Source organism: Trachurus trachurus (genome assembly GCF_905171665.1).
Source record: "Trachurus trachurus genome assembly, chromosome: 13".
In the NCBI taxonomy this organism is placed as follows: domain Eukaryota; kingdom Metazoa; phylum Chordata; class Actinopteri; order Carangiformes; family Carangidae; genus Trachurus; species Trachurus trachurus.
This window is the reverse complement of record NC_139892.1, coordinates 22,808,055-22,830,354: the sequence shown is the minus strand read 5'-3', so window position 1 is coordinate 22,830,354 and position 22,300 is coordinate 22,808,055. Positions and strand designations below refer to the sequence as shown.

The 22,300-nt window shown below is 40.1% G+C and overlaps 2 protein-coding genes across 2 annotated transcripts; both read right to left on the bottom strand.

Moving 5' to 3' along the window:
* Positions 1-659: 659 nt before the first annotated feature.
* On the bottom strand, positions 660-15,006 carry LOC310995545 (flotillin-2). Its single transcript, XM_083984632.1, has 11 exons — positions 14,859-15,006; positions 13,293-13,374; positions 11,444-11,534; positions 11,147-11,270; positions 10,623-10,741; positions 6,721-6,834; positions 6,510-6,629; positions 6,064-6,278; positions 4,772-4,955; positions 3,529-3,678; positions 660-2,617 (listed from the first exon to the last, which is right to left on the bottom strand). Exons 1-11 carry the CDS (start codon positions 14,905-14,907, stop codon positions 2,582-2,584), a joined length of 1,284 nt encoding a protein of 427 aa, XP_083840758.1. The 5' UTR covers positions 14,908-15,006; the 3' UTR covers positions 660-2,581.
* A 1,203-nt stretch (positions 15,007-16,209) lies between these two features.
* LOC310996285 (solute carrier family 35 member F2-like) lies at positions 16,210-21,854 on the bottom strand (the record flags this gene model as incomplete). The annotated part of the gene is made up of 8 exons (XM_083985662.1): positions 16,210-16,551; positions 17,246-17,400; positions 18,032-18,084; positions 18,295-18,451; positions 18,866-19,025; positions 19,628-19,755; positions 20,029-20,204; positions 21,745-21,854. The coding sequence occupies 8 exons, from the start codon at positions 21,852-21,854 to the stop codon at positions 16,210-16,212; spliced, it is 1,281 nt and encodes a 426-aa protein (XP_083841788.1).
* Positions 21,855-22,300: the final 446 nt, after the last annotated feature.

Genomic DNA, 22,300 nt, shown 5'->3' with positions numbered 1-22,300 from the left:
CAGTTAAACGACACAGTGACCCCTCCAAAAACACAATTAATCAACCACATTATTAGGCTCAATGTGACAACAAAGACACACAAAACGTCCACAAAAAGACACAACACAACACACAACCAGATAAAGATGTGGTGTGACCAGTGGGGTCCATCATAGGAGGACTGAGGGGCCAAGAGTTTTTAGGTTTTCACAAATGTGGATTTAAAAACCAAACATTTTCTGCAGAGTTGCACAATAAACTACCATATACCTGATAGAAAACCGACACTGAGCTGAGGCTGTATTTACATCCCCAAAACAAAATACTACTCATATTATTTTACTTGTTCAATACACTTTACCACTTACTTGTACCTGTATTTGCTGAACAGATGGAGTGTTTCTGCAAAACATGAATTTGGTTCCTTGATACAATCTGATGGACATAGCTTATATTATATTTTTGTAGTGCAGAATTAAATATCACTGTCAAATAATCTTATCTATGTGGTATCTGGCACATGTCTTTTTATCTTTTGAAACAGGATTAAAAAACAGAATTTGTTAAGAAAACAATTAGCCGCATCTTTAAATAAAATGTGAAGAATATGAAATGGCAAATACATAAATTATGGCATTTTGATTTATTAGAATGACAGTTAGCTAAAGGTGAACCGAATAATCTGAGTACAGACAGATGACATGCAGCAAGAGCATTCAGGAATTTATGGCCTTTGAGACACACAGTCTATGTATTACATAAATAAGATTTATAAAACAAATGAGTAATAATTTCACAAAAACATTTGACAGAAGAGTCTACTGAAGTTCATCTACTGAACACACATGAAGTTCAAAATATTTGCTTCTCAAAAACAAATCAATATGGTCACAGTATTTGTCAAGTCACTACACCAACAAAGAATGATAGGATGAGCCATTAATAATAATAATAATAATAAAAAAAATATTAACAATGATAACAGTCCTGTGAATCCTGTGTCAGTGTGCTCACCCTAAAACTACCGTTGTATTAGGTATTAGCTTCAATCTAAACATCACTGCCAGGCTAGTCTGAGTTTGGTGGAGGCGAGTGCAGCTCTGAGAGGCGAGGAGCTGGTTCTTGTTACCAGAGTTCAGTCACTTCTCCTGGAAGTGGAGGAAATCCAATTTCACGGAAGGGGTTGAGTGGTTCTACCCAATAATATATAATTTATCTGCCACCTTCTGGCCAATCGATTTCCAGAAATCTCTGACAGTTAACTGAACATCAGATCCTGTGTACAGCTGCGCTAGAGCTTAACATTTAGTGCATAAAATAAAACATATCAAGTACCACAGATAAACCATTGTTACATAAATTAAATTACTCTGCTAAAATATCATTCTATATTTCATGTGACAGTTAATAAAGTGCAAATATTTACACACATTAAACAGAAAGCAATTCTAAGTGAAATGCAAGTTTGGTTTGTTGAGGCAATCTTGTTGACCATGGCTTGGAATCTACAGGTTTTCTAGTGCGAATTTAAACATTGGTCAGTTAACTAATGCAGTATCTCTAGTCCCTCCTTCTGGTAACATGACAAGACAGTCTACTCTATTTGGCATCATTGTTTGGCCTTTCATTTTCAGAATTTAATCATATATTTTTTTTTTAAGTTCTTTTTTTTGTTTTTAAACACCAACCAATTTTTTCAGCCAAAACTATCAATGTTGAACAGTAAAACGTTCACTAAATATTAAAAGAACCACATGACAAGCTAACCATCTTACAAGATCTGTGTTTGCTTTCTGTTTTTCTATCAACAAATACATTAAAATCACTGTAATAATCAAGCCTGATGACAGCATTTTGCAGAAAATGAAACTACTTTCAGAGCAGACAAAACCTGAAGAAAACTCTGCAATAACTTATAATGGAAATCTGCACAACAAAAGGGGCTTCTTTTAAGATCGTGAGCACCTTTGTTAAATAGTAAAAATAAATCACTGAGACTTAAAATAACCTGAATCACGTTGACTAGTCAAAAACTGCAACATGTACAATACGAATAAAGGTCAGATTATCTAGGGAATGCAGATGTGTCTAATGATAAATATGATGTAGAGGTGTAGAAATGAACTAAAACATACCCAGAGTAAAAAGTGAGAGCCTTATTGTCTGAAAAAGTAGAGGCCTGATGTAGAAATACCAAAGACTAAGTGTTAACATCAGCCGTCAGGTCACATGATAAGATAAATGTAACCTGGGTGAGAGTCAGTGGGTTGTAACTGTTACGCCAGTCTACTTTCAGCTCTCATTCTTAGAATACATGAATACAAATGGGCCAATATATACAATTCAAATAAAAAAATTAAAAGGAAAGAAAAATACAAAAAAGGAAAAAAAAAATTCCAGAGTTGAAATTAAATATAAGTTCTTTGAATGAGCAGCAATGCATGCAGATTTTCTGGTCCTGTATAAAGTAAGGCACCAGAGGCTTCCAAGATTCACTTGTTATACAGTATACGTATAAAACAACAAAGATTTTCAAGTGTATAAAGGCAGTCTATGAGAGTGCATACAACAGATACTGGAGTCATGTGGAGTCATCGTTTTTCAGGCTTGACCGGTCATCTTCTGCAACAGTGGGATCTGTTTAATGAAAAAACACATTATTTTCCTTCAGTGAGCCGGGCGGTGTTCATGACCTACATTTTTTTTGAACAGTTAATGTTTTCAGGTTTCTCCCAAAAGATGTGGTTGGAGATAGAAAAATGCTCAAGGACGTGTTGAGCTGGTATCACAGCAGCTGCAGCATCCGTCAGCATGTTGATATACTGACAGGACACACCCATCCTGAAACTCCGCCTTCATTTGCATCTCAACTACAAACCTGATGACTGTATCATGGTGGTGGCGACACACACACACACACACACAAAACTAAAAACAGTTGACACCATGCTGTCACGCGTGAGGCATTGTTTTTGTATTAGAATGCATTTAAGATCAATTCACTAATCACAAAGAGTCTAATTGGCCTCTAACAGTGTGAGGAAAACTACAAACATTTAACAAAAAACCCGTGCTGACTGGACGTGTGGACTTTTAATAGTGGACGTTCGCCGTTCACTAAAATAATATCTATTCAAAGACAATTTCTTGGCCTCTGCTGCTTCGATTTATTTTTACTTTGACTGATGATGTATCGCTCATGTTCACCAATTTGATGAAAAGTGAATCACTGAAATCACAGAATGAAACATGGATGAATAAACCAAACATCTGATAAAAGGCTGTTTTTGGTTTGTGTCAGTGGACAACCTGCCCTGAACGATGGAAGAAACTAAACAAAGTTAGTAAGAAATAGGGAAAAAATAGCAAATGAAACTAATATGTGAACACGTACAGAAGAACCATCAGCTAAATCAAAACATCTGTCAGTGCCGTCCTACATACTAAGTCCTACTGACTTACTATCAGATCTGATTCAGTACTCTCAATGTGATAATACTTCATACACATTTACATTATTACAAATCCATATGGTAAAGCATGCTTACCTTTGACAAATCCACTCCAGTGAGAGCGTTGACAGACACGGGTAGTTCAGCCAGAAGGCGGTTTACCTCCCCTGTCACGCGGCTGCTCTCCCCACTCAGGATGACTATCTCGTTGGTCTTGGCTAACGGCGCTGCCACCTTGGACGCAATCTGCAAAGACAACAGGTTTGTGTTAACTCCAAGCAGAACAACACTGGCCACATTAAATATTCACTGATCATGTGATAGATTCTACAGTCCCAGTCCCAAGATGAAGCGAGTGGTGATCCGGAGGTGGGACCGAGACGAGAGATATTCCGATATGAACTTGTGATCAGCTGACACCAAGAACTTATCCAATACCCTTCCATTGAAAAAACATGATATGGTTGTTGTCATTGTTGATGTCATGTTAAATGTCAGTCGTTCTATTAATCATTTAACTTGACAGTGTCAATCATATAAAAAATACACAGTCTTTCCACACCAGTTGTCCTGACACTTGCCCCTCCATTCACAATCAAAGCTTTGTATACTGTAGATATTGCCTTCTTACTGGTGGGACCTGCCAGTTTATTTTGTTTTCACATTGCTGAATTACATAGAATTACATTACTGACCAGAAATCAAATCTTGTTTGTCTCCCTAAAACAGAAGCCTACATATGAAGTTGTGCTGTGTGTCAGTCATTTGTTTTTACTCTTGTTAGTATCAGAGCTGGCATGTCCCTTTCCTTGTGCTATCATTCCACATCTGGATGTCTGATTTCTTTCACCGTCTTGTGTTAGGTTTTGACTTTGGGTTCCAGAGTTGAATACTGAATAAGGTTTCTACATACTAACATCACTGCATTGTGTGTAAAAGCCATTCCATGCTGGTTTGGGGTTAGGGTTGCTACAGTTGTCCAGGTGCTTGTGCTGTGTGATGCTGAGGAGATTCACACACACAATGGAACAGAACATTTAGAGGGTCTGGTGGGCGGGTTTATTAAATTTAGAAACAGCAGGCTGCTTCCACTCTCTTTCCTAAGGTTACTCTCTCATGGCAGGAGAGAGTAACACACAGATTTTATACGAATAATGTAGTGACTAAAGAAAATATTCCTAGAAAGCATTCCTAGTTTGGGGATCATACACTTACCTTAAACTGGCTCATTTTGCTATGAAAAATATTGAACACAAACAACTAGTGAACTCTGGTGTGTAGAGAAGCTGGTTGTGTTATCATGTAACCTTTAAGGAGAAGCGAGCGGTCTGTGTGTTACCTTGGGCAGAGCCTCGAGGACCAGGGCAGTCTTGGCTGCCTCTCCGTACTGCTCGTAGGCCTCAGCCTTTAGTCTCATTTTCTCAGCTTCCGCTTTGCCCACAGCTGCGATGGAGGAAGCCTCTGCCTCACCGATCTTCTTGATTTTCTCTGCCTCCGCCTGAGCTATCAGCACTGTTTTTGTCCTGTTGCAGGGGGAACGCACATGTTAAACATCTGCTGATTCATCTATCAACACATCACATTAACACACTACTGTTCATATCCTGCTTGGCTCTATAGGACATTTAATCACACAAAATCCAATTATGTTAACGTTTGACAACTGTCTAATGACCTTTCTGATGGTATCGTTTAGAGCAAAACAAAGAACTTTGACTAAAAGTGCAACACAATCATAAAAGTGCTCGGTGAAGTAGAGGCCACCGCACATAGACACGAGGCTGTAGACTGGAAGGACGAGTTTCCAGCCTGTGATATGTAAGCATCCACCCTGGGTGTCCTTAAGGAAGAAATAAAACTCTGACCAAAGTATAGTAGGCTAGTAGTAGTGCTACTCTGACAGAACTGTAAAGCAGGACCAATAGAGATAGATTAAAATGATTTAAAACAACAGAGTGGTGCAGAATATATCTTTAAATATGTGTACATTAGTCTTTACTGATGTCTGAAGTGTCTTTCTTTGTCTGTCTCTCCCAGACCTCTCTCTCTCTCTCTCTCTGCATGTGAACCAATAAAACAACAGACATGCACCTGCTCTTCTTCAATGCTGCATTTGAGATAACATGTCCTCTGCCCTGCTGGTCAATCAGCAATGATACAGAATGTTATCAGAATAACATTTCCATTTCTTGCTCTCATCTGGGATGCCTCGAATAAACCCGACTGTTCTCATGTGCTCCAAAAAAAGGGCCACAAATACTGAACAAATACCCTACAATAAACGTATTGCTCATAAACGGAGACCATTGCTACAAGCAAATTACATTCACATGACATGTCTGCTATGAGCTTGTTGTTATTCCAAAAAAAGCAAACACCAATGCTGTAGGGCTGTCAACCAATATTCTAAACTCAATTATATAATCAAATTGTAATAAAACAAAAACAGACACTCTGTAAAACATTTGGTTAAAACGACTTTTCAGTTGTGAGAGAAAAAAAAACAAAAGAAAAAACAATTCTGGATTATTGGAGACTTGTTCTCTCAGTGACCTTGCACTTTTTGCATGCTGGTTTATAAAGCTAATGAAACGGGCTGAACGCTTCGTAAGTAGAGGATTTTTTACTTACTTATGCCCCTCAGCCAGCTGCTGCATTTTGTAGGCCTCGGCCTCAGCAGGCCTCTTGACTGTAGCGATGAGCTCCTTGTCTGTCCGTGATATCTCCTTCTCCTCGATGGTGATCTGCTTCTTCCTCTGCACCACTTGGATCTCGATCTCCTCCAGACGGATCTTCTGCTGCTCCTTGGCTGCTTGCAGCTCGTACGCCAGCTGAGCCTCTGCTTTCTGAAAATATCATCACACGGACCGTCATGCCTCAACAACACACACGTTTTGTTTGAAACTGTCTTGTCGGATGATGTTGACGCTGACTCACTGCTTCGGTTGTAAAGGAGTATGTAATGACTGAGCAACTGTTGGGCCACTGCTTGTGAACAGCCAAACGTATCTACATCTGCATGATCTCCCCAGACATTATGTCCTGCATAAGTTCAAATAAGACCTGCAGGTGCCCACCTTGGTGTTGACCTCCTGGTTGAAGGAGGCCTTCTGCAGCTCCAGTTCCCGCTTGGAGTCAGCCATCTTGGTGTCCGCAAGGAATTTGACGTCCATCATCTCTTTCTTACATTCTGCCTCCTGGGAGATGAGCAAGAAGTTCAGCAATGATCAGTTGGGTTATTGAGCACAAGAGAATCGCTTCTGTTCACTTCTGTTAGAGCCTCCTTACCCGTATCCCAGCGTCCCTCTCGGCCTCAGCCACACCGATGTCTGCATCCCTCTGGACAGCCGCAGTCTGCGTCTTCCCAAGGGAGCTCAGGTAATCCAGTTTATCATATACGTCCTGCAAACACAGACAAAAGGGACCATAAATGAGCCACTGTACAGAACTCAGCTTCCTGTAAATGGTTTATCACAGGGGAGCGTTTCCCTGCAGAACACAACAATCATACACATCCATCAGAGCCGAAGTGAGACTGTAATGAAGGAGAGCTTCACTGAGACAACTGGTTTACCCCATCTGTCAAAATCATATTTGGCTCTCAATGTTCATCAACTGGAAATCTCTCTGAGACAATGAAGGGATGACTACAAGCATGATATTACATCCTTTCTTCAAAAGAAGCAGCACCGAAGGGAACTGACAATTGTTCTACACACTGTATCCAACCACTGTAACGAAAACATCTCAGTAGGTCTGAGAGGAGGAGAGGAGATTTGATTTGATTTGTCATTTGTTATTTGGGGCTATTTTAAGCCTTCAATGATATTTGCAGTAGAGAGAAACATGAAATTGGGAGAGAGAGTGGAGAATTGACACACAGTCCAGTCAGGAGTCAAACCAGCAACCTCCTGCTATGGCTCAATACAGCCGTATGCTACAGTATGTGCTTAAGTTACAAATGGAAACCTTCTATCTGTGCATGGCAACCAGCTTATTTATTCCTGCGCCTGCACTGAAGAGCTGTTGGAACAAGAAAACGCCTCATTAACTGGATGAACTGTCAACAGTGCTGTCCGAACACGAAAAGTAACAAGGTGTCAGCTACAACAACATAAGGACAATCGGCAGTCCAACCGGAGACACATTACGAATGATATATTATCTACACCAACTCACAAATTGCCATGAAAATGTTGTTTGTGAATCAGAGAGATGAAAGACAACACTGAAATGTCTGAGGCCTCCGCTAATGAGCAACCTGTCCTTCTGCATCACAGAAACCATCAACCTGGACTAACTGTTGTGATAGCTGGGCTTCTAGCAAAGCACTGTCTGTGGTCAGCCACTGTGTACTCTGCAACACTCTTCAATTAGCTCTAATCAATAATAAGAGTGAACTCTACAGGAGGAGTCCCCTGCCAATAAATTAGCCAATAAATTAGCACTCACAAAACTCAGAACAGATGAATTCTCTGATGAGAAATCAAAGCAGAACGGCCTCTACAGGATTTAAAAACATATTCACTACAGGCTCTGTTACATCATGCTTTGAAGTAAACACAAAACTACTGACGCATTTTTGTGTGACTTAGTGTATGACCATACTCACATGTTGAGCTCTTAATTGTAGCTCATGAGTCATACAGAGATGGATACAAAAGAGCACTCACAAATACAACAACCCATTTCTATGGTGCATTAGACTCATGCATTACGACACTAGAATTACCACCATGTGGTTGTTTGCCTCTAACAACCAGTCAGGTTACAGGAAATGTGGTCACAATCTCTCCTCGCTGAGTTTACACTCATAAAATGTCCCTCGCCATTTTATCCCCTAAGACGAGTCTATAACATGTCTTATAAAGTAACAGTTAGCTGGTTCATCCTTGAGTGAGTTCAGTTGAATATTTGAGCCAAATCTGAAGAAGTGTTGCTGCGATGATGTGTTCATGAACGGACCAGTGGAAAAAAGCCGTGTCTATCTCAGGCGAAGGAGAGTAAATAAACCTGAACTTCAGAATCAACAAGAACACAAGAACCATCTTTCTTCTTTCTTTCCTAAGGATTTTTGACAAGTGTCCGTAGAAGCAGAAGATTTATAAATGATCCTGATCAATAGTTTTCTAGGCACTAGTCAGTATCAAAACAAAAATATCACAGTGAACTATACTGTACCATGAGGATATTTATTAATTGTTCTGAAATAGTACTATTAGAGGTGAAACACAGTAAAACTACTTCACATTTACCAAACTTGACAAACTCTGCAACAGTATTTTTCCACAAAACTATAAAATAGGAGCAGGATAGTTGTTAAACTTTTATGACAGTTGTGAAACATAGGGAGAGAAACCACAGGTGTGTTCTGTGCAGATGTTTTTAACCGGATGGAAAAACACCTTGATGGAATCTGTTTAGTGATTGGTCAGTTGATCTGAAGAGCGCTGGTGGAGCTGTAGGGACTTACTGTAAAATGTGTAATGTAAGGCAAACTGTGTGGACAAAGTACACAGAGTCATGAATGAATAATGAGAAATCCTTTGTTTAACCAGGTCAAAGGGTTTTTCTTTACGCTCTCTTGTTTCTCACTTCGTGCTCCAGCAGCATCTTGGCTCATTCTGGACAATACCCAGGTAAAGACTTGTCCAGCTGCACATGCAGTTATCACAATTAGTCCTCTATTTAATCAGTGTGAGTTTGGAAAAGACATCTGATCTGTTGTATCATCCTCAAACTGAAACTAAAGTTTTAATTTAGGCACTGACAGATGTTAGCTAGCACAGCAGTCAACAGACATCCATGTGGTTTCTTTTGTTGCTTATTCATACACATTTGACAGTTCAGTCATAAGTAGGGATGTCACGATTACTTGTTTTCACAATTAATCGTGGTATTAAACGCCACAATTAATCGCAAAGATTATTAAATACCGTCACTCTCCAAAAAAGATTATGTCGGAACCATATTGGCAGATATGCGCCAAAGTAAAGGTGAATGCACAGATACTGGTCCATTTATCTAACGTAACACTGAATTGGTAGGAATTTCAATGTAAGCTTGTCATTTGTAATTTAAAACAATTATTAAAATAAACGTAAACATTTGATGACAATTAATGACGTTAATATATCAAACACTTAATAACTGGTCCTTTATTAATAGATACTTACAATATTTTGTGTAAATAATTAGTAACGTAATTATATTTTGACTATATTTGATTTTACACATTCAAATGTTGTGAAATTTATTGATGCATAATAATTGTGATAATCCTAATACCGTGATAATTTCTCTGGCAATAACCGTACCAAGAAAATCTATAATATGTGACATCCCATGAGTAGTTTCTGTCTTTTCTAAATCATGCTGGAGTGAATGAGCGTGTGCCATTTGTCGAAAATGTAATTTTTTACCCTCATCTCTCTTGCTTGAATTGAGGGAGAGGGGCCAGGACATGATTGAGGAGGAGAGGAAGAGCGAGTGAGAGAAGTGATGAGCCACATCAGCTGAATGGAAAGCCCCTGTGGAGCCTGGTTCACTGTCTGCGTCTGCTCTGCTCATGAGGCTCCAGCAGACCGGCGGTCCATTTTGGGATAAACACGATACAGCTCCTAATGAAGCCCAGAGCTCTGTCCTGTGTTTACTGTGTCCTCTGGAAATGATGGTAGTCACGGTAATGACAGCAATAGAACTTGTTCTTTGTGTCGCTGTACATAATAAAACCAGTGTTTATCTCTACTAGCCACACAGGACAAGAAAAAACTCCTTAAGGGTTCAGAGTGGCCTCGAAATCATTGTCTTCCACTGCTCTTCATATTTAACTAAACTCCACTGTCCATATATAAAAACACTCAAACCCTGAGACGTTGAAAGATGGTGATAGGGCTCACTTGGTAGAGCAGGCACACCATAAACGGAGGCTATCGTCCTCACTGCAGCAGCTCGGGGTTTGAATCCACCCTGCAGCCCTTTGCTGCGTGTCATCCCCACTCTCTCCCCCTCTTTCCTGTCTCTCCCCAGCTGTCTTACCAGAAAAAAAGCCCCCAAAAATACATGAAAAAAAAAAGGATGGTGATAAGAAGTTTGCTTGTGCTCATGTATTCTTATGTTTACACTTCCTGGCCGCTGTCAGAGAACCAGATACTGTGTGCTGCCGACTCACACAGAAACATTTAACTCACCTTGATGGTAAAGCTGAGAATCTCAATGCCCATCCTGCCCACATCAGGAGCTGCTACCTCCCTGACCAATTTAGCAAACTGGTCCCTGTCCTGATAGATCTGCTCCACAGTCAGGGTACCTGCAAAAGAGTACTGAGTCTTTATTTTTATTCTTGGGTGTATGTGAAAATAGAGTAAGAGATTTTTCTCCAGGGTTGTGTGTGAGTGATCCTTTTTATTAAGTGGCACAAATGTCAAAGAATAATGAGGTTTTCTTGTTAAACCAATGTAGAGCTAAGAGGATTAGTTCACCCCCCCCCCCAAACAAGAGCAGCTATATTAAAAATGTATGAATTGTTGAAGTTATTTTTAAAGTTTCAAGTCTCTTTGGCTTTAGAACTGCTGGTCAGGCAAAGAAGACCTGTGAAGATGGCACCTGGGACTCAGCCAAAAATCATGCAAGTAAATGATTTACACTGGCATGCCAGAAAACAAATGATATGTCCTAAATTGAACAAACACAAAGTTAAAATGAATGTCTGTACCTAGAATGGAGCGCAGATGTCCCTCCAGAGTCTGCAGAACCACGGCTTTGATTTCAATCACTGATTTACCCAGAAACTGCTCACAAGCAACTGCCAGCAAGTCGTGCTCTGTCATGACTTTAATCTGAAGAAGACGACAGTGATGGAGTGATCACACACAAGCCTCTCCACAACAACACCCAGGATATTGGATGTAGACAGTGCTACAGTCTATAGACAACATTGTACATTGTACATCTCTTTGCAAATTAAAAAAGGATTGACTGACGCAGTGAAGACATTGGATTGTGGTCTTACCTGAGCCACGCCTGTGACAGTGATGGCGACCCCCTCTGCTGTCTCTACATCCTCACATCGGGGCTGCAGAGTCATGATCTCCAATGTTATCCTACAGCAAGGAGCAAAAGCATGTTCATTATTTGTCTCAATGGCTTTGACGCAATTTTCACCATTCTCTCAACTCGTGGTTCTCAGATGCATTTCTCTTAACACTAGATCAGAACAGAATATAGAGACTCCTGCACACTGTAATACTTGCACAGAAAAAATGTGGCAATGTTTCGGTGCTGTGACCTTCAGGTAAAACCTTTTTACACTTTTACCGATCTACAGTACCTGTCCCTCTCCTACGCACCTGTCCATCAAATTGATATGCAAAGTATTTTATATTTTTTTCATAACACTAGATCACGTCTAAAACTATCAAAAGCTTGTTGACATGTATCAAAAACCTGTAAAGTCAGTCAATGACTTCACCATTGTGTGTGTGTGACTGGATTGGGATTTTCATAGAGTTCATAAAGTTTGAAGTGATTTGATTGAAAACACTGATGCAGGACAGTGTCACACAGGCTGAGAGGTCTGTCATCATTTGTGGCCGAGGTACAAGCTATTTTCATGAGTTGTCAGAATCAGATGAGAAATGCACCAACACAATGAGAGAATATCTTTTGTGTGGACGTGATGGAAGTCTACACAAATACTATGAGAGATGCAAACGTGCAAGGAGCAAGGATGAACTGATCTCAGAGCTGTATATCAAGAGTTGTGTGAATGTCTCTGATGTGTGAACTGCTTCAAAAGGACTGAGCAAAACTGTGATGTGCCACAAAGAGATGAATATAAAACAATTAGAAATTGACTAACTGTCAAATAAAATCTGTGTAGATTTAACACTGTACTGTTGGAGCACTAAAGAATCGGATATTTGCACCTCCTCCAGTATCAGAAAATTTCACCTTATTGATCCATTATCGCGTCTCAGCCCTTAATTATGGTAAACTCAAACTGAATTAACCCATGTTTTTTAAACAGACCAACTTACAAAAAACATAACACATGACCTGTCCTCTACATATGTTACTTGGCAAATATTTTTCAGCATAGTAATTTCAGACAGTTAGTTATGTTTGTGTCATAAAATATATTTATTTTTTCTCATCAAATAATTATTTAACAACTGAATTGGTTAATTTTCTTTAAAATGAAGGAAATAGAGAACAATTCTGATTTATTTCAATTGTTAGCAACTGATTTGACATGATTTATGAGGTGAATGCGTTATTAACAAGCTTCTGAAGATATTGTAATGGCCAATATTGCTAATAACTCAATCACATGCCTGTTTAAACACTAGACAATTCAGACACTGAAAAAGGAGTTACTGTAAGTGTTTGAGATGCTTTTTAACCGCCCACTGCTGTGTTTGGCTAACCTGCAACATGGAATAATCCAATTGCCTTAACTCTGCATCGTAGAGGAGTGTGTTTATGTAGAATTTACAACAAAGATAAATTATGTCATGGAATATTTCACAATCTCAGCTGTAAAACGGGGCAGGGCCGATGACCGGCACTGTGGAATATAAAAGTGCTTCATTGCCTGGTAGCTAACAAGACATGAACAATATTGTTTTTCCCACGGCACATTATGGAGGGTGACTCTGACACAGTTCTGCTGAACAGCCAAGAAAAGTGGGAATATGTAAAAACACCTTTGAAGTGAACCTGTTTAAAACCATGAGAATTTCTTTCAAATGAGTGTTTTTGACAGCTTAATCCACTTGTGTGTACTTTTTGTCACAAGGGCTCTGTCAATGAGTTAGGAAAAGAATAAATAGATAAAACTGCTTGTACTATGCTGTCACCTTTGGGTGTCTGAGAGAAGCCACCAAGCCCAGGACCAGCCTCCCACCACGTAGGTCTTATCACTGGAGCCAAAACAACCACCTGAGGGAAGGAGAACACTTCAATTAAGACAAATCTTTGTGTTCATCTGTCATCATCATTTTCACTAATACTGAAACATAGACCTCATATATCCATCTGCATTCACGAGTTACTTTACAGATTGGGATTTTACAAAACTACTATCATCTTAGAAATTACAACACATTGTTAACAGGTTCTTTAACACGGTTATTTTTACAAGCTTTTAGTGCTTAGTTTCTTGCTGCAGATAATGTGTTCTGTGAACAGTTTCACTAAAGGCTAAACAGGCTCATAGCCTGCTCAGCTGGTCTGACCAGGTTAAGGCTGAGATAAACATAAAAAAGTGTGACTCACTGATGATAAGTGTTAATGATGAGTGTTAATCTATGTGTGAAAGTTGTACTGTGCTGTTTTTTTTTAGATGAAATGTCAAGAGTGTGATCTGCTGCAACTCAATTTCCCTACGGGGACAAATAAAAACTACTACTACTACTACTACTACTACTACTACGAAAAAGAGATTTCGACATTAGACTTTCTGATGGTTTCATTCAAACAAACCTTTCTGAGGTTGATAGGGGTCAAATTATCCAGTATTTCACAAATCAAAGCAAAAACATTTGGTCCAAAACAGCCAACAATTTGGGGCTAGGACTTTTTTTTTTCCTTTGATTTAATTTATTTTGTTTTGATCCTTTAATTGCATATTCTGACAATGGATGTACATTTTTACACCAGGAAGAAATTAAGTATTTAGAACTGATACAGTGGGGAAAATAAGTTTTTGAACCCTTGCTGATTTTTGCCCTTATTTCACTTGATCAAATGTAATAACCTTTACATGATGATATTATTGTTGATATTCTGTCTTTCTCTGTTAAATACACTTACCCTAAAAACCATAGACCGATCACTTCCTTGTGGGGGAACAACAAACTTACAAAATCAGCAGGGGATCAAATATATTTTCCCCACTGTATGTAACTTAGATACTTTATAATCGCTTCCTCCACCACTTTAGTTTAGAGAGGTGAGGGGTGGGCGGGTGCTCAGCCCACCCCCTCCAGCAGTAACATCATGTGGGCCCCAGTGAACCACAAACACCGGAGCTTAAACTGTAAACACATGCGTTTCGTGGTTTTAACTACGGTTTGTGATAAAACATTAGCCACTGGTGTTCATTCATGAGCAGCAGAGCTTTGCCGTTATTTTTCTGATAATAAACCAACGCCTGTCGGTCACATGACCTAACGGGGCTGACGGTGTTAACGTTAGCTGAGCTCAGCTACAGTAAACCGTGATGAACGTCGATCATTCAGGATTTGGCGTCTGAATTTCACACCGAGGCCAGTCGACTCGTCTGTCGCTTTAGCTGACAACAGAAGGTGGCTTTACTTATAGACAGTTAACGATGTTAGTTAGCTGCTTAACTTAGCCCCGGCGGACACCTGCTAACCGTTAGCTCTCATAAACGTTACAACGGCGAGACGCGGAGCACCTACCGGAGACCACCAGAGCCTCGTTTGGACCCACAGTCAGACAGTTCCCCATGCCGAGTGGACAGAGCAACGGGAAGAAAGAAAGAAATAACGAGATAAACCCTGCGGACAGCCCGTGCCTTCGCTGAACTGGTGGAGCAGGTGTAGCCGATGTTTATGAGTCTGTGTTGCTGGAGCGTAACAACCGCAGCAGCGACAGCGGCGTCGCCCCGCCTAGCTACGCCGCGCTGACGTCACGCGTAAACACTGGGGACTGCCCGCTACAAAAGGTTTGATCTGGATCCAAATGATACAGATTCTGAATTATTTTGTATTGCCATTCAGGATCATGTTGTTTTTTTTTACCCAAGTTATTCAAAGCAAAATTGGATTGATCAATCTGATCCAGATAGAATTTTTTTTTTTTTTTTTTTACCAAATCCAGATAACGAGTGACACTGCATAACACTGAAGGCTACAATGTAGGTAGGTAGGTAGGTAGGTAGGCAAACAGCAGCATGTGGTCACTCTGCTGTTTTTTGTTTCTACAGTGTCGTTTTTTGTTTCTTCAGTGTCTTTCAAACAGCCAAACCTTATCCGGCCCACAAATAATAAATAAAAAAGCAAATACTGTATAGGCTTACATAAATAATATTTTACCATGTGTTTCAAATCCAAACTTCAAATTTCATTTAAATGTATAGTGGAGTTCTTCATTTGTGGAATGATCAAAAGTGTAATTTACTCTATCACAATGGCACGGTAAAACACATTTTCTTTATAACTAGCGAAAAAACAGAAATTTCTTAAATAGCTACAATTGTTTTTTGGACACATTGCACTCAAGCTGTTTTTGAATCCACTGATGAACTGTGTGACTGATGTATGAATGTCAGGACAAAAAACAAGCCATGAGATAAGGACCTCTCTGTAGACCTCAGAGATTAAACGTCCATGAGCACAGTGGCCTCAGTAATTGTGAGTCTTCCTGCCAGAGTTTGTGTCTTCAGATGTACATTTTCCATGGCCAAGTGCGTTCAACAGCTCTTCAGGTTCCTCAGGTACAACAGGATATTTTGTTTTGACCACAGAGGGGCAGCAAAGTCAGTAGTGTATAGACGTTCTCCTTACCCATGAGGACTGTCCTGATAGAACATTATAACAGTGACATAACAATGGCAGTATCCTTTGAAGGATGAGACATGTGACACTGTTTTTTATTGTGTTTGTGCTTTTATTTCCCTTCCTTTCTTTTACATATTGTGAATTTATTCATGTATGATATTGTTTACAAGAAAACTCAATAAATATAATAAATGTTTTTAAGAATAATACTGTATATATACAACATATTGACAGGTTGTTGTGCTGTTGCTCACATTTTAGTGCTGTGTCCAACACCGACAACGTCGTCATAAACCTCTTCCAGCCTCTGTGATGGCCCTAACGCCCTCGTCTTCTCCCTCCTCTCATCTCCCTCCCTGTCATCTCCCCTCCCTCCATCCCAGTGCTGCTCCTCTTCATCATCCTCTTCCTCCTCAGAAGTGATCCTCACAGCCACTTCCTGCCTGGTGATGTCATCATCGTGTTCGTCATCGTTGTTTGCAGAGGAAGGGGAGGTGGTGGGGTCAGCGGGCTGAGCTGGTGTCGGCACAGCGTTGAAGGTGATGAAACCGATGAGGATGACCACCAGTGAGACCAGGTAGAGCACCGAGAACTGAGGCAGAGCAGGCAATTAATGAACATGATGTTGGCGACAGAAGTTGAGCCACAGATAAACTGTAAAAAATCACTGTCAGTCATCAGAGAAATAAATCACAAATAACATTTTTTTCATGTGATGGTGCAAGATTGGAGGACAGTTGCCTTTCATACTGTCACACATTGCTGTCAAGCTGTCATACACACTACATAGTTTACATAAACAGCTGTCCAACACTACCCCATGCGTTTTCATACTTTAATCTGCAGATGAAGTGGGGACATAAAAATAGCATCAAATGAAAAGTAAATTTATTTAAAATGGCTGGTCCAGTGAGCAGTTTGTTAGGGAAACAGAAGGAAAGCCACTGCGTGACTGACTTTCAACCTCTAAGTCATTTTATAAACTTATAGGACACAGGTTTTTAGACTGTAAATCTGTTGGTTATACGTAAAAGCATGTGACACTGAGGTTACACTTTAACCCTTATTATATTATTCATTAACACTGCTGTGCCACTGTGACATTCAGCTGGTCACTGTGTGGGAGGAAGTACTAGTGTGTGCACCCTGGAGAAAGAACCTGAACTTGAGACATTGTCGGTAAAGGATCATCACATCACAGCAAGAAGGTTCTGGGTTTGATCCCCAGATCACACACACACAATAGGCCTACATGATAATAGTAGCGTGTGTGGGTGTGTGCTTACACTGTACTGGAAGAGGAAGAGCCCACAGAAGAGACTGAAGAGGTCAGCAGTGAGCAGGGAGAGGTTGACGGAGGTGGCGCTGCTCAGCTTCATCACTATCGGCATACAGCTGTACAGAGTGTACATACACAAAGCAAAGGTAGCGAACAGGAGGCCTGAGAAGAGAAACGACACCCTATTATTTTATACCAATAGTTCAAACATCACACAGTACAATGTATCTTTGCATCTACGTCTGTCATCTCCAGCAAGAAATATTCACTGTAAGTTATTCTTCAGAGGCAGTGGCCATGTCCTCTGTGCTCATTAGGCCTGTTCCCTACATGTTCTCGATTCGATGTTTTGAAACAGATGCATTGTGGTTTAAGAGTAATTAGCTGAAGTAGAGGAGCTTATTTGTTTGGTGGCAACAACCTCATCAATCAGATGAAAGCTTAGTGTTTTTGAACTGATACTGATTAATTTATACTTTACTTTATACTTTCTTTATAGTGTATGAATATGACTTATTTATTTTGGTCTTGTGACAATGAGGGGGAAAATTTCATCCGTGGTGTCCAGCAGATATTGGTGAAGACTAGTCATCAGTTATCTGTTGCCCCTTCATGTTCAACATTTTTTTTGTGTTGAGGGAAACTGATTATCAGATTTTTCAGTTTATTAAGGAGAGAAGCTGAGACCACAAAAAGACTCTCATCATGCACAACTCAATATGTATCTGTGCAACAAAGTTTGTTGTGATGTATTTTGTCAGTGAGAATGATTCTGTGTAACATGAGTACTGACCAATTTGCCAGCTCCACTGAATGTGAGCAATTTCATTATGCTCCAGGATCACCCTGTATGATGAAGAGCAAAAAACAAAACACCAGAGTAACCATCATGTTGAATGCATCCTAAAACACACACACACACACACACACACACACACACACACACACACACACACACACACACACACACACACACACACACACACACACACACACACACACACACACACACACACACACACACACACACACACACACACACACACACATACTTACATCTGAACGGTGCTGATGATTGTGCCAAACAGGCCGATCATACCCAGGAACTCCACCCTGCTCAGGTTCTTCACTGTGTACTCCTGACACACATTAGTCACACCGTACAGCGTCGCACTGAGCAGGACCAAGGCATCACCCAACAAGATGTTAGAGGCTGAGCAGAGGAGAGAAATATCATCACTGTGCTCAAATTTTATCTGAATGACACAGACTGGCCTGATTGTGGAACAATTAGCTTTACATTCGTAATAACTAATATTTCGATTGTTTAGGCTACTACTGAAGAGACAGAGAAACTGATTTCCCTCTGACCCTCCCTCTACTTATTATCAAACTAATATTTTGGACTGAAGTCAAAGGTGTAATGCTGTGAAACTTGATTTAAAAAAAAAAACAGATACATTTAGCCCATTCACCCTTTAAGTCTGTGAGCAGGGGAAAAACTGAAATTTTACTTCAATCTTTCACCTTTTACTGTAATGTGTGATTCATACAGGCCTGGATCACATTGCCATAACAGATTATAGCTTGGGACATCAGTGAGTTAACGCATCAAATAAGTTCTTACTGGAGCCCTGGTCCCGTCCAGCCAGCAGGTCAGCCCCCACCATGGCCCCCACCCCGAGGAGACAGATGCAGACTGCTATATAGTGTACTGGCCTGTATCGTGTCTTCAAAAACCACCAGGACAGGAGCATTAGGACTGGGACCACGAAGCAGTCCAGCAGCTAAGGACAGGAATACAACCAGAGACATGTTAGACTAAAGACAATCATCAACAAATATAAAACCAAACGGACCTAAAGCTGCATTTGGTCAAAATCTGTTGACAACAAACTGAACATGAGTGAGAAAACAAATAGCAATCTCAGTATAATATTTTTCACAAGTAGAATTAAATTCAAGATTTAAAATAATTCAAGGTCACAGAAGATAGAGATACCAGCTGTATAAAGAGTTACAAAATATTGTCAGAATATCTCCAGAGCAGAATTGTATCAATTTCAATATGAGGCAAAGACAAGGTTAAAGAATAACTCCAGCATGTTTTTTAAGCCAGATCATATTTTGTAAATGTTTGACAGGGACAGAAATCCTCAGTCAGTCGACAGCGCCTGAGGCCTCGAAACAGTTAATATCAAATGGGGTAGTAGGTTCAGAGAGACAGACATTTCTGTCACAGCACTCAGCTCAAAGTCACAAGACCTCATTGACAAAAAACAGAGTTGCTGGTCAACACGGCCTCAACCAATCATCAGTGAGATTATGTCAGCTAAGTGTCAGTTTGAGTACAGAAGAGCCATAAACCACAAACACAGCCCAAACCCACCTGTACACTGGTCAGGGTGGTGTACTGGTATGCTTTAACCACAGCGTAGTTGGCCTCCACGTCCACCAGCCCCAGCAGAAGGTACTTCCACCATCGGCCCTTCAGAATCTGTAAAATATTGCCATCCCCTTCATTTTAAAGGGGAACACCCCTGAAATTCAGTATGGACATTAGTTTGTTTCACTACCAAGCCTGAAGGCAGCTTGATACTGTACTGCTCAATTTTTGCTCATTCATCTTGGTACAGTTACTGATTCCAGTTTATACACCATGGTTTATCATTTGAATTATACAATACCACAGAAGCATTTAATCATACTACAGTAATTTAACAATTAACAATTGTCCCAACACTGTGTTTCAGGTTTCATCACACCCTGAGTGTCGGAGGTATACTGTACCTGTTCTGCAGATCAGCATGGTGGTGTAAGTGACACAGAGCAGTGTGTAGTTCAAGAAGCTCTGCAGCATCGGTGTGTTCACATGGAAGCTGGTGGCCAGGTACTGGGAGGCGATGGCTGTCCCACAGATGAGCGCAGCCAGACCCTGACCCATGGCCAACGTCTTGGCCAGCTGCCTGAGAGAGAAGAGGGGATAATCCAAAAAGACCGGGCATGTTTGATTTTTAACATCATTGAAGTATTCCTGAAGAGAAGATTTTGGAGGTTTAACATTTTGAAAAATGTACTTTTTTTTTGCTTAAAGGGGCACATGTATTGATACCGGTCTCATGTCTGTGCAGTAAATACAAGAGACTACAGTCCTCGCTGCAGTCGGCCCCGGTTCGAATCCTGAATATGGTGGCCCTTTGCTGCAAGTCATTCCCTCTCTCTCTCTGCCTCCCAATTTCCTGTCTCTCTCAACTATCCTATCAATTAAAGGCTAAAAGCCAAAAAACAACAACAACTTGTAGGTATTATAAAACTAAATATACTTAAAGCATTCAATATCTACTCATTATCAGAAACTCTCGGAGGTACAGATGGACACAGTTAGTGGTTCCCAGTGCATGTGGCCCTCCAAAGAGACACAAGATAAATCTGTGGGGGCTCTGATAACAGGGTCAAAAAAAGAATCAAATTTCTAATAATGGACTTTGTAGTGGGTTATTTCCATTTTTTCCAAAATAAAATATTGTATTATTTAGCATTTCTGGGTCTCAAATATTAAATCTATATTAAATCTGTATGGAAGTGTAGGGGATTTTCTTTAGGTGAACTTAAAACAGAACAAGGAGCCTCAACAAGACACTGTCAGTGACCATGAGCCAAAAAGGTTGAAAACTACTGTTTTGATCTTTAAACACTGGTTTGAACAGTTAAAACATTTAATGCTGGAAGTAACTTCTAATGTGTAAGATCAGTTGAATCTGTCTCAACTCTGTCATGCCAGTTTTCTATCACAACCAACCTGAAGGAAATACTGTCAGTATGAGTGCATCTTAGTTCAAAGAGCTTTTCAAATCAGTGATATTAGTAACATGTTATCACCACTTTCGGATCAGGCAGCATTTATAAAAAAAAAAAAAAAGGTGTAATCATTGGCTTTATTCACAGATGAAAAAATGAACAGTGCTTTATATATCACTAACAAACCATTAATAAGAACACGTTTTGGGTTGGGTTGTTGAAAATCCTCCTCTGGCATGAGTTGGCACTTAAAAACATCAAAGAGATCTCACTGAGCTATCAAGTCTGCAGTTAATCATGTTAGTGAAACCATCAGCAAAATCCTACTATAAATGTTGATATTGTCTCCAATAATGAATAAATTCTGTCATGCAAAATTACCAATTCAGTGTGGTCTTATGTCCTGGCTGCAGCACTTATCCAAAGGACAAGTGGCCAAACAGTCCATTAGACAACTCACTGATGAATTTGAGAGTTCATTTGGAAGACATAGCACTGTGCTGAAGGAGGATTTTTCACAACATGGCAACCAAAACGTTTTTTTCCTTAAGAATGGCTTGTAAATATAAAGTATTTGTAAAAGCTTTCTTAAGCAGTAGCATAGCAGTTAACTACAGATTATGATTACAATTAGCGCCTTTAGTATCAGTATCAGTACTGCCGACTGTGCCAAGACCTCGGCTCCTCTCGTCACCTCTGTCCACTCACCAGGTGAAAACTTCCTTGGGGTTACATTTCCAGATCCTCGCCATGAGTCCAGGACTCTGGGTCTCATCGTGTGTGTCTGTGGATGTGTCCTCGCACTGTTTAGTATCCATGTCCCCACACCAGTGATGGAGGAATCCTCTCTGAGCTGCGACTGTCACCAGGTTTTTAACTACTTGACCCTCAGGGTGCTACAGCTGAATGATTAACTGACTCAAGGGGCAAAGATTCCTCTGTCACTATCTCTCTATCTCTTCCCCTCTATCTCTTTGTTCCCTGTGTGTGTGTGTATGTGCATATTGTGATGAAACCATGGTTGAAAGCAGCTACCTGTATACTTCAAGATAAAACTTGATGATGAAAGATGAAAGATTAAAGAAGTCGTCAGTCTGCTTCCTTTTGTTTTCATTGTCCTGTTAATGAAATAACAACTCATGTTGGAAGGAAAGTGCTTCATCATTTCTTTAATGTAAATGCAATTGTGGAAACAAATAAATGCATCAAATCAAAACCTGGGCTTGTTTTCAGGCACTGGAACTTTACTTTTATAGCTACTTAA

What these genes read in the sequence shown, in the direction of transcription:
- LOC310995545 (XM_083984632.1), bottom strand. Translation starts at nt 14,907, where the DNA reads ATGGGGAACTGTCTGACTGTGGGTCCAAACGAGGCTCTGGTGGTCTCC. An exon ending in CTTCTCTCAGACACCCAAAG is followed by an intron (nt 11,535 to 13,292) that starts GTGACAGCATAG and finishes TCCTTGCTGTAG; the next exon opens with GATAACATTGGAGATCATGA. An exon ending in ACCAGGAGGTCAACACCAAG is followed by an intron (nt 6,279 to 6,509) that starts GTGGGCACCTGC and finishes TGATATTTTCAG; the next exon opens with AAAGCAGAGGCTCAGCTGGC.